We start from the raw sequence: 16,615 nt of genomic DNA, 5'->3' as shown, positions 1-16,615 counted from the left end.
ATATGGGTAGTAATATTTCACAACAATAACATATACTCAGAATTATTGTTTACCACTTTGTAGGCTCACGTGGGTAATATTTCTGATAGGACCTGAAGGCATCAGAGCAGGAAAGCTGCCAGTCAACCATCTATAGACCAGAAGCAGAACCATATCGGGTCAGAACAGGGGGTTCAGTCTATTTAGTCTATATATATATTTACTTTCAATACGTACACAAGAAATATTCTCAAGTAAACACATGTATAGGGTAATTAAATTCTAATGTTTTAATTATAAAACTAAATGTAAAATCTTGTGAAGGGGCCGGTTTTAATTTCCTCCAACCAGTAAAATATATATTTTTTGTTATTCAAAGACAAGCAAGGCCACCATCAAGGAAAATAACTTTTAATAACTAGTGTGTCAGAAGGCCATCACAAAAAGCCTCCGTCTCTCTCCATCCATGAGAGCAGACAGAGGTGAAGTGCTCCATCTAGAGTCAAGTCAAGTTTAGTTTTATATTTATATCGTTTTATTCTTGCTTTACAAACACCATCTGGCCTCTGACTCAGCACTCCACACAAAGAATCCTACAGGAAACTTTGTAAAAAGTTGTGTTCTCATATAGCCTACTTCTTAAAAAAATGATATTCTCCTGCTGGAACACACATCTGATTGAGGAAGTGTTGCATCTTAAAAATACTCCATTACGAGTAAAAAATCCTGCATTGAAAATGTTACTTTTATGTAGAAATCAGGAAAATGTACTCAATAAAACTGTCCCCTGTGACTGGTAAATAATTATTTAGGCTGGATTAGATTAATATTAATAACATGCATCAATGTAAAAGCAGGATAGCTGGTTAATGTGGCGCTCATTTGAACTATAAACTGATGGTTATTTTCATTATGGATTAATCTGCTGATTACTTTCTCATATTATTCTAGTAGGGTAGAACTATAGCACACTCCAGTAACCTACAAGCAGGTTTATCAATAAAACATGTTTTAAAAAAGTCATAAATCGGTAAATAAAATAAATCAACTGGTAATTGAATGCAGTTCTCCAGAAGTACCTAAATAGTGTTCAGATTAATGAGGCACCTGAGGCGCAGCCTGTCACAACCAGACACTGGAGTCAGCCTTCATCGCTCAGCAGTAAGAGGATCCATTCGGCAGTTCAACACGTTCTCCTCTAGAGGGCGCTGCGGACTTGAACGTTTGTTAATGCAGAAACCTGTGAAGGCTAGCGGGCTACTCACTAGAAAACACAGTATTTATAGGAAAATAAACAAGTACATATATATATATATATATATATATATATATATATATATATATATATATATATATATAAAACAGATGAATCTAACAGAAAACAAAGGAGTCCAACTGTCTAAAGCCACCACAGCCATAAGGAAAACCACAAATAAATGCAATAAACAAATAAAATAATCAATAAAATAATTAAAAATGAAATAAAAGTGGACGAAATAAGGACAAAACTGTGATAAGCTTAAACATGTCACTGTACAGACAATAAGAGAAGGATACAGATGAATACTGATGTCAGTTTACACATAGATAGTAAACAATGAGTCAATGATGCAGTAATAAATGAGAAATACTGTAAATGTAAATCACCTCTGGCCAAATCAATCACATGACTATAACCCTATTATAACCCTAATATTGTTTTGTTTGGTTAAATCTTTGCACTATTGTTTAGTTAGTTAATTTTAATACGATTCTATTTCATTGTATATATTGTTCATTTTTATATTTAATATTTTTACTCTGTTATTTGTATTGTATACTGTGCATTTTAATTTTTATATTTTAATTTTTATATTTATTATTTATATTACTCTGTTATTTTATTTACCTGTACCATACATGCTGCTGTAACGAAATCATTTTATAAAGTATCTTATTAGTACCTTGTTAATACCAACCACAATATAATCAAAGAGCCCATTTAAGTTATGTTGTAGTTTTTAAAACCTTAAAATATTCTGAATTAAAGAAATGGTGACCGGAAGTGTTGTATTGTGGAAGTGTTGTATTGTTCAGCTGAATTTGTCCACGGAGGTTTTATTTTGAAAGGGTAGCCGGAAGCTACGGTGTATGTGTGCGTTGGCTTGACAGCGGTCGACCGGCCGAAGTCACCGGGACTGGTGAGAGACTTTTTACCGCCGCTGAACGCCGCCGCTTCCCTCCCGTCCGGTTTTGTAAAACGGATACATTTCACAACATTTACATAGAAGTTCCTCGCGGATTTTCTTTTTTTAACCGGAGTTTAAACGGCTGTAGGATCCGGTTGTATACTTTCTTCTTTCCCGGCGGCCCTTCACACTGCTCGCTACCCCGCGGCTGTGCGGCTATCATCGGTTACTGCTGCACAACATGGTGGCCTGTCGGTGAGAGGAAGGAACGAGTCCAGTTTGGGGATTTTAGAGGATTTTTTTTAAGCCACTTTTTTTTGGACGGCTCTCATTGTGAAACCCACATTACTGCTCTCCTTTTTTTTAATTTTTTTTTTATTAAATCTTTATTTTTCCCCCGGATGTTTATGGACTATCGACGTGAGGCTGCTGCTCTGTTTACGTTGAGACTCGAGCAGCACCGGCCGTGTTCTGTGGACCGTGGATAACCAGTGTTAGTCTACTAATAATAAAAAGTTGTTATCGGGCGGCCTCAAAAGTTTTGCAAAACAAAAAAGTTGCAACAACACGCGCTAACAGCTGTAAAAAAACCACTGTTGTGTTTATATTTCGGATGACTTGGTGCACGAGTGCAGCCTGCTGGAACTATCTCATCTTCTGAGTTCATTTTTTTTTTTTTTTTTTTTTACAGTTCCCTCTTTGAGGTTTGATTCCCTTGTTAATCTGTGGATTATTATGGATTATTATTATTATTATTATGGCCTAATCCAAACCGCATCAGACCGGGATTTTTGGGAGTAGCTGCTGATACTGTTTGGTGGTGGAGGAGGTGATGGTGATGATGATGATGACAGAGAACAGCGATGGTTTCCCTTCGTTATGCTTTTGAGTAGAGAGGAGCTCATTACATGGAGACTCGCCTGACATGCCAAGGAAGGAGTTGCCACTACCTGAGGGTTGGGAGGAAGCCAGAGACTTTGATGGCAAAGTCTACTACGTGGACCACGTTAACCAATGCACGAGCTGGATCGACCCCAGAGACAGGTAGGAGCTCGTGCGTGTGAGTGTGTGTGAGAGAGAGATGTAGTAGGCTGCACGTGTCGCCCCTGCAAAATGCAGACTGTTCATGTCAGGTGACCCTTAACATGAATGTTTATAAGATAAGACCAAAAGATGCACACATTGTGGCCCCCCTGTTCATCATCATAGCCCATCCATTGATTTTTTTTAATTTTTTTTTTTATTAATATCAATCATAATCTTAACAAATTGAAAAATGCAAATATTTTTAAAAATGCTTCATGAAAGATAAGATACTTTGTACATTGCATGTTGATTATTTTAACCTACCAAAAAATGGATAGATTGGTTTTTACTGTTGCACCTGAGGTCAGTCCTTCACTGCAGTTAGCAGCAGGTTCATATATTAATATTAGTAATTTAATATTTAATTTAGCAGAGACTACACAAGAACAAGGGGGAGTTAAGCACCGCTTAATGTTCAGCAGAAGACTCAAAGGAAGAAGCAGAGAATATTTCCCTACAGGCTGTTATTGGATGTTGCAGGTACCAGGAGTCCAAAACCCCAAATTATTCAGTTGACTAATATGGCCGCAAACCAGTGAGTGTGTTCGCAATCTTGCTTTGTAAGCGATTATTACGATAATATTACGGATTAGTTGCCGAAAGTAGGCCACAGAATACTAGTTAGTCTCTGCCCAACATGACACCATCACTCCTCAGACCGCTGGGGGAAGAAAATGCTGAGTCAGGCCTTTTTTTTTAAAACCAGACACACATGTTTAGCTCGTTTATCCCTGAAACTACACGACCGTCTCTAACATCTGATGACCGGTCACGTCCCTGTGTCAAGCTGATAGTGTAATGTCTACATTATATATGTGTTTTTAATGTCATCTCTCTTTAGTTTAGTCTCTCATTCAAACGTCATCTTTGCATCACCTTCATGCAGACGGGTGAGAAGAAGTGATGGTGGAGAAAAGAATCGAGCATAAAATCCTCATGAGCTGCAAAGATTCGTCATTTTACAGATTAATAAGCAACCTTTTTTCTAATTGTTTCGGTCAATTTTTGAGCAAAAAAAACGCCAATTATGTGATAGTTCCACATTCTTAAATGAGATCATTTGCTGCCTAATGTTGTAGTAAATTGAATACTTTGTGGTTTGGAACAAAACAGGACATTTGAATACGTAATCGGTCATTTGTTTTAAGCCCAAATGTCAAGACTGATGGTATATGTATATATATATATATATATATATATATATATATATATATATATATATATATATCACTGTGTCGACATTGCACAGGAGCTTATTTTTTGATTTATTGATTACATAAAAACTGAGACAGCGAAATAGTAGCACAACCTAAATACTGAGGTTCACAAACGGTGACGAGCTGTAAGTACTGACCCAGAAAACATGCAGGATCCACTCTGATCTAACACTGTGCTGGAGACCTAATACTCACAATTAGGGCTTCAGCTAACGTATGTCATCATCCCATTATCTGCAGGTAATTTTCTCAATTAATCGTTGGAAAAATACCCCTTTCAAATGTCTTATTTCTTACCAACTAACTGTCCAAAACTGAGACACAGCTGAGGCTCCCTGCAGCCATCTTCAATGACAAATCCAGGTGGGACATTTGCATAAGAAACAGTGTTGTTTTGGGTATAATTTGGATGTGTGAGACTGGTAGCAGCCAACACTGGAAAACAGCTTTAAGTGAGAGTGATGGAACAGCACGATGCCGGTGAGAGGGAATCTTTAACGAGAAGCCTGGAGCGGTAAACTTTCCTGCAGAAACAACGTCTGTTTCTCACAACTACAGCCTTTTTACCATTTGAATTAGAAATTCAACCTTGAAGCGGATCCACATCCTTCGTGTGTGAAGTGAATGCATTAAGAAGATCTTTCTTTTTGGGGGGGGGGGGGGGGGGGGGGCAAGGTGTTTCTTCTCCGTTCACAAGTGGTGTCTCATTAGCCTTGAAAGGAGAGACGGGGAATAAACTGTTGAAATCATTAGAGGAAGAACACGGTAGAATTCAGAGGGAAAATCTCTCATGAGACGGTAGCCTTAAGAAATACCCCAGATCGTACACTCACTAGGGAATGGATGGTAATGGAGTCGAGTTATTTCCAATGTGGTTGTGCTACACTTGATTTATACTTTACCCTTTGATTTATCTGTGCTTCTCTGCCTCCTTCATATTTATTTTTGTTCTGTATTAGTCTTTACACATCAATAGAGGCACATTGAAGCCAATAACACCTACCAATTGACTACACATCACATTTACATCACCATAGCAGACCATCCTTTTTTTGATTTCTAAATGTTCTCTGTGATGATCAGAGAGACTCAATTATTGCAAGTTGTTTTTCTTGCCATAGGGAAATGGATGTTAGTCAATGGTTGCCCAGAAAGTCAAAACCTAACAGTGAATTGAATGGAAGCAAGTGGCGGTCTGGAATGTCGAACATCATAGTGAAATGATGGAAGCCAATGGTTGCTTAGAAGGTTGAACACCCTAGTGAAATGATGGAAGCCAATGGTTGCTTAGAAGGTTGAACACCATAGTGAAATGATGGAAGCCAATGGTTGCTTAGAAGGTTGAACACCATAGTGAAATGATGGAAGCCAATGGTTGCTTAGAAAGTTGAACACCATAGTGAAATGATGGAAGCATATGGTTGCTTAGAAGGTTGAACACCATAGTGAAATGATGGAAGCCAATGGTTGCTTAGAAGGTTGAACACCATAGTGAAATGATGGAAGCCAATGGTTGCTTAGAAGGTTGAACACCATAGTGAAATGATGGAAGCCAATGGTTGCTTAGAAAGTTGAACACCATAGTGAAATGATGGAAGCATATGGTTGCTTAGAAGGTTGAACACCATAGTAAAATTAATAGGAGCTGATGGCTGCCTGGCAGGTTTAACAGCATAGTGAAATAAATGGAAGTCAACGGATTCTCAGAAGGTGAAACACCATAGTGAAATAAATGGAAGCCAATGGCTATAAAGTATATTAAAATAGGAGTCAATGCTTCTAAATGTTCCTTCTGAGGGTTTTTGGACATTTTCCATCCTTTCTCTCTGCTTTCAGACCACTTGGAGGTGGAGATAACGATCTCACCACGAGGCCCATTGAGTAGCTTTTTCTGGGGCTTTCGACTATGTGACATGATCTTCACTTTAAAGCCTTTGTAAGGGTGTTTTTGATCTTGCCATCCAGGTATAAAAAAAACAAGTTGCTGGAGGAGATTAGACCGCTAAAATCATTTTAATACTTTATAAACAGGCCTGAGATAGTTAGTTGGACACTGTGTTGTGTAAAATACAGTAATCAGTTAGTAAGAAGGTGGTTGTAATATTGTTTACGTTGAGTGGATGATTTAGAAAAACTCCCATTATACATCTGTTTCATGCCATAGTCGTTTTTCATCGTCACTAGTTTCTTAAGACCCCTCGGACTTTGACACCAAATCCCTTTAATGGCTTATGTCTGGAATTCTGGAAGCTTAGGGGTTGTGTGTTTTTTTTTCTGTTCTGTGTCTTGGTTTTGATGTTGAGAGAACACACAAATTCTTTACTTATTGCTTTGTGTTCACTTCGTCCCTGTATGTTTAGCGTGTGTAGTTAATGCTAATTGATCAACTGTACCACAAAGCTTCGGTTCCTCGGTCATCGACACTACAAGCAAACAACCCAAAGATGGGAATGCACCGATCCCAGCTGTTCTCCTCAGACAGTGTTCCTCTGATCGTGGTGTCTTCACATGGCTGAGAACTACGCACGTTTTATGAACGTGTCAAAAATATAACATTTCATATCTGTATATATAATATACATTTTTAAAACTTTGCCACCACACTGATTTAATACATTTTGGGTAAATTATGTTGGTAAAGGTTAAAGAGAGTTATTCCTTATTTAGGTGGTTATGGTCACATGGTCTGCAAGTGTTTTGTGAGATAAGTATGTGTGATGAAGCCAGAATTTTCATTTCTTTGATGTTTATTTGTCCCACAAATGTCCTCGATCGTCGTCTTCATTCGGCCGGACGGTGCACAATAATCCTTGTGTATCTCCATCCTCTTGTTTTGTAACTCAACTCTGCTGTCAAAGCGCACCACGTTGATGCATCTAACTTTAAAATGTACAACTTCTTCTTTCTAAAAGGCATCTTTCTAAAAAAAAATGGCAGCAATTCTGTGTGTAGTTTTTATTTAAATCCACGTACTTTTCAGGTTACTGTCCCACAATTCCTCAGCAGTGCACACAGTGTTCTGTCATGGAATCTTAAGTGTGAACACGCGACAGGACAACAACAAGTGGAATGAATACAAACACTCATAAGAAGTGGATAAAGGTAGTTTTGTATGTTGGGCTGCGTCCTTTTGACTTCCAGACACATTCGTCATGTTTTCGTCTAAGAGGTGACGGGTGGAATGAAGACTTTCTCCTTTTTTAGTGAAACTCTTCTGGTTGCTTTACACTCAGACACTTGGAGGCAGCGGGGAAAGAGTAGAAACCCCCCAAACAAAGTCCTGAAGAAAGAAAAAAAAAAAAAACCCACACATTCCTGAAACACAACGCGAAGGACCGAGCGCCGCGCAAAACCCGATTCATCTGAAAGCCTTTTCACTGCATGCCAAGGTGCACGGAGTCAAAGTGCAGCCCTGCGAACTGTTCACCGGGCCCTGAACGGAGGCCGGCCTGCACAGCGCTGCAGTGGACTTTTTTTCTTTAATACATAACCGACCGCATCGCAGCTGATCTGACTGCAGACGTCGATGCTGCTTCTCGTCACAAAAGCACTTTTTTTGTTTTGTTTACAGCGTGTTCTTTTGTTCTTGTGGGGAGAAAATAAGACTTCTTCATCTATTCAGCCCATTCATAGCCTCGCATAAGTGCTGACACGATTAGTTTATCTATAGATGAGTCAATACATCTTTTTACTGATGAATTGACTAAAATTCAAATGGTTAACAACTTTAATATTTGATTAAATATTTCATAAATGCTCAATGTTTTTGTTGGTTACAGCTTCTCTGATGTGAGGAATTGTAGCTTTTTATGTCTTATCATAAACTGACTTTTAACTTTCCTAAATGTTGATTCTGCGGGCTCTGGACTAAACTTTAATGACAATTCATAAAGAATAATTCCTGTTTTTGTGACCCGTCACTCGGTGACACAACATGTCTGCTCTCTTCTGTGCTGTGATGTTTACCACAGCCACGCTTCACTGCTTTCTTCAGGGAGGAAGAAGAGAAGATGTTTAAGATTGCTAAAATATTTCCTGCTGCCAAACTAAGTTGTACTTGTAGGAAAAGTCTGACGACATGTTTCACCAGTTATTATCCGCAGGAGTAAGAAAAATACACCAAAAAAAAACCCAAAATAGGCCTAAAAATGTTAGTCACGACTCACGCCACATGTACTTTGTCTCTCGTAGTTTTCCCCTTTCTGTCTTGTGTCACCTTGCTGTCGGCTTGTCAGGTGATTATTGGCGTCTGCTGTTTGCTTTGCATTACGATCAAAAACCGTTCAGTATATTTACATTTATGGTATTTACTTTCTGCGCTTGTGGCACGAGTGCATTCAGGGGAAAACCGCTTGAATTCCTGCATCACAAGGGTTGCGAGGAGGCCAAGAACCGGTTTTTAAATGAACCCCGACGAGAGAAGGAGAAGCTGTCAGAAGAGTAAACAGAAGCTGAGGAGACAGGGACATGAAAGAAACTCAAGGACCAGTCGGCTTTGAGTTGACTGTGAAAACCTTCCCATTATAGTGCAAGGTTTAGGAATGAAGACAGACAGCAAGCCTTATTCTGACACTGACAGCTCTGTGTGTGTGTGTGTGTGTCTGTGTGTGTGTCTGTGTGTGTCTGTGTGTGTCTGTCACAGATATCTGAGGATCTGTATTTGAATATCTAATGTCGCTGCAGCCATACATGACTTCTAGTGCCGATTTCAGGTGAAATAGTCTATGACGGCCATCTTTTTTTTTTTTTTAAACATCCCTTTTTTGGGTTGCCATTTACGTTTTTTTTTTTTAAACAAACACGATAAAAATACAAAAATGACAACCCATTTTTCTAATTAAAAAGACATTCTGTTTGAGTCGTGCAGTCCCTTTCTGCTGAACGTCAACAGTCCTGATGTGAAAAAAAATGAAAGAAGTCAGAGAAAAGAAAATCTCAGGATGTTGAATAAAACCAGAAAGAGTCAAGGTTGCCTACTCTTCAGAGTGCAACAACATCCATCCGCCCTCGCAGTGACGCATTGAATGCATGTCGTCAGGTGAAAGGAATGCTATCCAGATAACAGCGCCGTCACTTTAACGAGGAGGCAGATCTCCAAGTAATTTGTCCCTTTTTTAAAAATGATAAATATACATTTTATTTGGATGCCTCGTCTGTTAAGCATAATGGATTACACTGTGAGGGTGAAAGGGATATACCGTGTGTGTGTGTGTGTGTGTCTGTGTGTCTGTGTGTGTGTGTGCGTGTGTTTACTGTTGGACCTTGAAACCCATGAAACATAGTTGGAAGCCTTATAACGCCACTTGAGGAATTTATACGCTGCTCTGAATGAAGGTTTCTCTGACTCACCGCTCAGATATGCAGCCCGCCTCTATGTGTGTTTGCACTCTGCCGCACGCTTTGTCAGTTTGCATTAGAGTGCCGGGGCCCGGCCTGGCTGTTTACCTTGGTATGTAAAACCTGTGTGTGTGTGTGTGTGTGTGTGTGTGTGTGTGTGTGTGTGTGTGTGTGTGTGTGTGTGTATTTGTGTGTGTGGACTTGGCTTCGGGTTTTTTAAAGGGTGAAATTGCACCTGTGTGAATATCCTGAAGATTAATTTTTAGACCACTTTGATGCCAAAATTATCCCAAGAACTCAGTGTTTTCCACAGTTATTCTCTCAGATAAGCTTCTTAAAAAAACACGCAGACCATCATGTGACACTCTCAACCCATACTTTGCAATAATTGGTAGGTTTAGCACTTACATAACGCAGAGTTACCCACTCTGGGTATAAGTAGGAGGTCAAACATCCAACATTAAAATGAGTAATTCCTAATTTGTGGTAGGAAAAACTAGATGTGCAGAGTAAATAATACTGTTTGTATTTGTCCTTTTTTCTGTGTATTTACTGGATTGGACTTCTTCTCGTTGTCTTTGGCGGGATGTAGCTGTCAGAAAAAAATCGTAACTATTCACAACCCCAAGATAATAATGATTCTAGAACTGCTCTTTAGTTTATGAATCAGCTTTAATAAGTATTCTTATCATATGTTATATTCTCCTGTCTGTTCTGGGGTTGTTTGTTGCACCGAGTGATGTCACTGTCATTGTCTCACACACACACACTCGCACTCACACACACGGCAGTTCTTGTCCACTACCTGTTCCCAGTATGCGTGGCTGCAGTGCATCATGGGAGAAGAGCTACACGTGGCTTTTTGAATGAGCGACGGTGAAATGGAGGGGAGAGCGGCGACGGGCTTCAGTGGGCGAGCGGAGCGAAGTGATGGGATGTGGAGACCCAGCCAGACAAACCGGCCGGCTCTTTTTTTCTCTGGGATCAGCGGTTTGGCCGAAGCCTCCCCCGTCTTCCTGAGCTAAATTTAGAGCGGAGCTGAGGGGGTCTTCTCCGGGGCCCCTTTCATTATTCATCAAGCTGAAAAAGGACCCAGTTCAGTTTCTCTCTCTCTCTCTCTCTCTCTGTCTCTGTCTCTCTGTCTTTCTCTCTCTCTGTGTCTCTCTCTGTCTTTCTCTCTCTCTCTCTGTCTCTGTCTCTCTCTCTCTGTCTCTGTCTCTCTCGCTCTGTCTTTCTCTCTCTCTGTCTTTCTCTTTCTCTCTCTGTCTCTGTCTCTCTCTCTCTGCCTGTCTCTCTCTCTCTGTCTCTCTCTCTCTGTCTGTCTCTCTCTCTCTCTGTCTCGCTCTCTTTCTCTCTCTCTCTCTCTGTCTCTCTCTCTTTCTCTCTCACTGTCTCTCTCTGTCTGTCTCTCTCTCTGTCTCTCTCTGTCTCTCTCTCTCTGTCTGTCTCTCTCTCTCTCTCTCTCTCTCTCTCTCTCTCTCTCTCTCTCTTCAGCAGTGAGCCGCCGCTCTGTGTTTGTTTGTATCTGCAGTCACGATAGAAAAACCTAAAAACAAAGAGGCAGCGAAGGAGAAAAGCCAAAGAGAAGAGCTTTATACTCTGCTGGTTGTCGTCTCCATCAATGAGAGGTGATCCTCATCACGCTTGTGTGTGTGTGTGTGTGTGTGTGTGTGTGTGTGTGTGTGTGTGTGTGTGTGTGTGTGTGTGTGTGTGTAGGCATAGTTTAGCATTCATTTAGACCAGTGCTGATATTATATTTGAGTTTTAATACTCGTACCAAAGCAATACTTTCGTGGCTCGAGCCAGAATGTTATCGGACCAAAGATGGTTTGTTAGAGAATGAAACGCCGCTCTGTACTGTCTAAATGTTGAAAAGCGTGAAAGCTAGCTGAAGCTCCAAGAATCCCTCGGTGAAGAATAATAATAATAATAATAATGTTCCATAATTACAACATTTTAATGGCCTTAATTGGGACGCCGGGACATTCCTGGCTGAGCTGTAGCTCATAGACGACGATATAAAAATGCATTCAATTTAAATGATTTTGTTTTGACTATTATGTTATTAATCTAGTGATGCATGTACCTGGCTCTCAATATTCTATTGCCATCTTAGAAAACGTTCTCCTCGTGTGAGGAGGCTACGTAACATCTGGCAGAAAGTAAAGTTATTAGAATTTTGGAGAGCAGTGGCGCCTACAGATACGTCGCAGGTGTTCTCACCTCTGATTTGATCTTTTCTTTGAATGATATCTTTATGAATGGAGCTCGTGAAGTCTCATCTCTACGTGGGACTAGAAGACCCGATTCCTGCTGTTGCGGTAGAAACTAAACGACAACAACAACAACAACAACAGGTGGAATAGAAATCTCCCTCTTTTGAATTGTGAGGTAGAGCTGAGCGTCCCGTCTGAGTCGGGCCGCTGTGAGGCCGAGGGTTGCCCCAGAAACCTCCAGGCGATGCGTCAGTGCTGCTTGTGGAATGCCACGGGCCGGTTTCCTCCTATTGTGTCCGGCTAGTGAGACCCCCCCCCCCCCCCCCCCCCTCTCACACACACACACACACACACACACACACACACACTTTCTCCTTTCTCCCCCCCTTGGAGGTGAATAGAGGACTCAGTGAAACTACCCACCCCCTCCACTCACACACACTCTCTCCCTGCCTCTCCCTTTCAGCCTCCTGGAGCTGCTTTCATTGAGCCCGGATGTTTTAGTTTGGTCACTTTTTTCAGACTCTGGAGCGTCATGTTCGGGTTACTACGGAGTATATTTTAAGTTCTAGGTAACTTATTTACCGGAGTTAAAAATAAAAAGCCTGAGTGACGTATTCCAAATAGTTGCTGTTTGTCTGACCAACAGTCCCAAAACAGGCAAATCCTCACGTTTGAGAAGCTGGAACCAATTCATGTTTTACATTTTTTTTCCTTAAATAGTTGAAAGGATCGTTTAATTGTCAAAATTGTTGACGATTGATATTTGTTGTTGTTGATACTATAGCTGAACAGCTGTAGAAGGATTTCAGAAAAAAAAAAGCTCATAACTGACTTCATGGTGTGTAATCTCAATGTGACCATTTTAATTTGAATGAACTGAAAGTCCTATAGATTATTACAGGGTTTGATACATTCCTGTGTTGGCATCCTGTTAATGGATCAATCATTTTCCTGCTCAATCAAATGAAAGTTGAGTAAAATGTGTGAAAATAGTGACACACACACACACACACACACACACACACACCGATCCTTCCAGAGCTGAAACTGTTGAGAAACGACTCATTTAGTTTGTAAAGAAAGTGAAAAGTCAATTTACAATGAAGTGAAACACAGAACATTTGAAAAGCTGAATCCAGCTCATATTACTTCCTTCTCCATGACACCATCGTCTAAATTGTCACTAATTGTCAGCTGTTTGAGAACAGCAGCTGTCAGTCTGGTGTGCATTGTTTAAATCTGGCTTAACACCTTCATTATCATAATGTGACTCCTTACATTCCACTCTATTTTACTAGTTTATTGTACAGTTAGTTATCCTACTGTTTGTCTCAGACACACACACACACACACACACACACACACACACACACACACACACACACATAGAAAGCCTATGGGAGTGTTTAGAGGGTTCAAGTGAGTTTGCGTTGTGCAGAGCAGCACACAGATACTTGTACCAGTTTGGACACATTTTCAGGTAAGGTTAGGTAGGTATGGTGATATTTTATCATCCTCGAAGGGTATTTTTTGTTGTTGCCCAGTCATCACTTAAACAGTCATCACACTAATCGACACGCAATCTATTCATGCAGATTACGTAATCGCTTTTTCAACGGACCGATAGCAGCGGGGAACTGATGGATTCTTAAATCTGTGGGTCCTGCGTTTTGGACTCAAGTCGCGCTCAAGTCTCACAGTGACTTGAGATTTGACTTGCAAAAAAAAAAATGACTTGTGAGCATCTCTGGGTTCGAGACGCTAGAGGGATGTGTGTTAAGCTACATCATTAGTTAGAGACCCGGTCTAATTATACTCATTGGTTGTACTCTAACTAGGTAAATCAGGCTACTGTTATTATTGCAGGTCTACAATCTTTATTCATAGTGCTTTGTCATAGTCTTTTTAAGGTGTTCATGTACCAAACAACTTCTCAATGCTGATAGTGGAAGCTAAAAGGTTAAAGGAGTGATTATGCAGTACATCCTTTGAATCCCTTAAGATATATTGAGACATGAAGCCAACATGGAAGTGCCAAAAACTGCAGTTCCTCAAATGGCCACTTGTGCTGGCTCCAAAAGTGAGTCAATGTCCATAAACCCCCATGTTTACAGCAGAAATAAACATGTTTACCATTTTGGTCGTGTTCCCACTCATGACAACTGTACGAGGTTCATTTTTGTATAACTCACGCTTTTAAGTTATACGAAGACTTTTTATATACAGCTGTGCCGTGTCCTGAGCAGACCAGATGACTGAGCGTCCAGTAGAACCATGAGAGACCTGACGTGGACGTACATGTTGCTAAATATCCTGTTAGTGATTGAGACATTATTTCAGTCTCTCACACTGATGAGGTCTGAGATGTTTTGTCGATCACAGCGGAGAGGATTCTGTTTCTTAATCTCTACTTTTTTTTTTTTTACGATTGTGTTTTCTTCAGGCAGACGAAGCCTCTGACGTTCGCCGACTGCATCGGGGATGAGCTGCCGGTGGGCTGGGAGGAGGTGTACGACCCCGCCGTCGGAGCGTACTATGTCGACCACAACACCAGTGAGTGTACTGTTGTGTTTTACTGCATCTCGCTGCTCATCTCTTCGTCTTTGTTCTCCATTTCCTCCCCCCATCGTTCCTGTTACCTGTCCCTTGTTAACTATCTGCACCTACATGTGTGTCTGATGTATGTTTTTGTGTTTTCTCTTGTGTGCCAGAACTAACATAAGAACTTAGAAAGAGGACTTTAGAAGTTACTCACAGTTTCAACTCCTACATCTCCTTCCTCCTCCACTCACTGTCCTCCTCTCCACCTCTGTCTTCCCCTCCAGAGAGCACCCAGCTGGAGGACCCGCGGGCCCAGTGGCAGCGGGAGCAGGAGTTCATGCTGCGGGACTACCTGGCCGTGGCCCGCGACGCGCTCAGCGCCCAGAAGGAGATCTACCAGGTGAAGGAGCAGAGGCTCCGCCTGGCGCAGCAGGAGTACCGGCAGCTCAACGACGCGTGGAGGGACAAGTCCACGTCACAGACCAGCTGTGAGTACTAAGACAAGTCCACGTCACAGACCAGCTGTGAGTACCGAGACAAGTCCACGTCACAGACCAGCTGTGAGTACCGAGACAAGTCCACGTCACAGACCAGCTGTGAGTACCGAGACAAGTCCACGTCACAGACCAGCTGTGAGTACCGAGACAAGTCCACGTCACAGACCAGCTGTGAGTACCGAGACAAGTCCACGTCACAGACCAGCTGTGAGTACCGAGACAAGTCCACGTCACAGACCAGCTGTGAGTACCGAGACAAGTCCACGTCACAGACCAGCTGTGAGTACTGAGACAAGTCCACGTCACAGACCAGCTGTGAGTACCGAGACAAGTCCACGTCACAGACCAGCTGTGAGTACCGAGACAAGTCCACGTCACAGACCAGCTGTGAGTACCGAGACAAGTCCACGTCACAGACCAGCTGTGAGTACCGAGACAAGTCCACGTCACAGACCAGCTGTGAGTACTAAGACAAGTCCACGTCACAGACCAGCTGTGAGTACAAAGACAAGTCCACGTCACAGACCAGCTGTGAGTACCGAGACAAGTCCACGTCACAGACCAGCTGTGAGTACCGAGACAAGTCCACGTCACAGACCAGCTGTGAGTACCGAGACAAGTCCACGTCACAGACCAGCTGTGAGTACTGAGACAAGTCCACGTCACAGACCAGCTGTGAGTACCGAGACAAGTCCACGTCACAGACCAGCTGTGAGTACAAAGACAAGTCCACGTCACAGACCAGCTGTGAGTACCGAGACAAGTCCACGTCACAGACCAGCTGTGAGTACAAAGACAAGTCCACGTCACAGACCAGCTGTGAGTACCGAGACAAGTCCACGTCACAGACCAGCTGTGAGTACCGAGACAAGTCCACGTCACAGACCAGCTGTGAGTACAAAGACAAGTCCATGTCACAGACCAGCTGTGAGTACCGAGACAAGTCCACGTCACAGACCAGCTGTGAGTACCGAGACAAGTCCACGTCACAGACCAGCTGTGAGTACTAAATAAACCACAGCAGCTTCGGTTTATCGTACGTTCACGGACATCTCTTGGAAGTGAGAATTGGAAGCGGAAAACCAAAGGAGGAAGTGCTACTTGGATCTGACAGCAGTGTAACACATAACAGGTGTTACTGACGCCTGAGCTGTCCACAACAATATTCATACATATGAATGGGAAAATGAAATGGAAAAAAGAACAAGCAGTTTATTTTTTATTTTTTATTTTTTTTGGTGAATCCATTCCCTCTCTTGTGTACATTAGCATCCAATAATCACTAGCAGACTCAACAACGTCTCTGATTCCAGCTTTACCTTTAAAAAACAGCAGTCGACCAACACGTCAATGCTGACAGATGACTCTGTGTGATTTAGCACCAACAAAACTAGCAATACAACAGGTGTGAGGAATGTGAATTATTCTGGTTTTATTACCTTATGATGTTATTCTAAAGGTCATCATGCGGAGGATAGAGGATTATCAGCAGTGTTATGTCAGAGTCGGCGTGTTTCAGGCAGAAGAATTTCTCTGTCTCTCGCTCATATGTTTCTTCTGTCATCTCTCGC

At 41.6% G+C, this 16,615-nt stretch overlaps 1 protein-coding gene across 1 annotated transcript in view; it reads left to right on the top strand.

Moving 5' to 3' along the window:
• Positions 1–2,668: 2,668 nt before the first annotated feature.
• Positions 2,669–16,615, top strand: part of wwc1 (WW and C2 domain containing 1) — a 48,221-nt gene continuing 34,274 nt past the window's right edge. The window contains exons 1-3 of the mRNA XM_068716650.1: positions 2,669–3,191; positions 14,450–14,559; positions 14,832–15,035. Of these exons, the coding sequence (XP_068572751.1) occupies positions 3,073–3,191; positions 14,450–14,559; positions 14,832–15,035 (433 nt within the window). The 5' untranslated portion in view covers positions 2,669–3,072. The remainder of the gene's footprint in view (positions 3,192–14,449; positions 14,560–14,831; positions 15,036–16,615) is intronic.

Source organism: Cebidichthys violaceus, unplaced genomic scaffold (genome assembly GCF_023349555.1).
Source record: "Cebidichthys violaceus isolate CVI_PGR_0920_01 unplaced genomic scaffold, fCebVio1.0.p SCAF_20, whole genome shotgun sequence".
NCBI lineage: Eukaryota > Metazoa > Chordata > Actinopteri > Perciformes > Stichaeidae > Cebidichthys > Cebidichthys violaceus.
The sequence above is the reverse complement of the archived record's forward strand: the minus strand, read 5'-3'. Positions and strand labels throughout refer to the sequence as shown.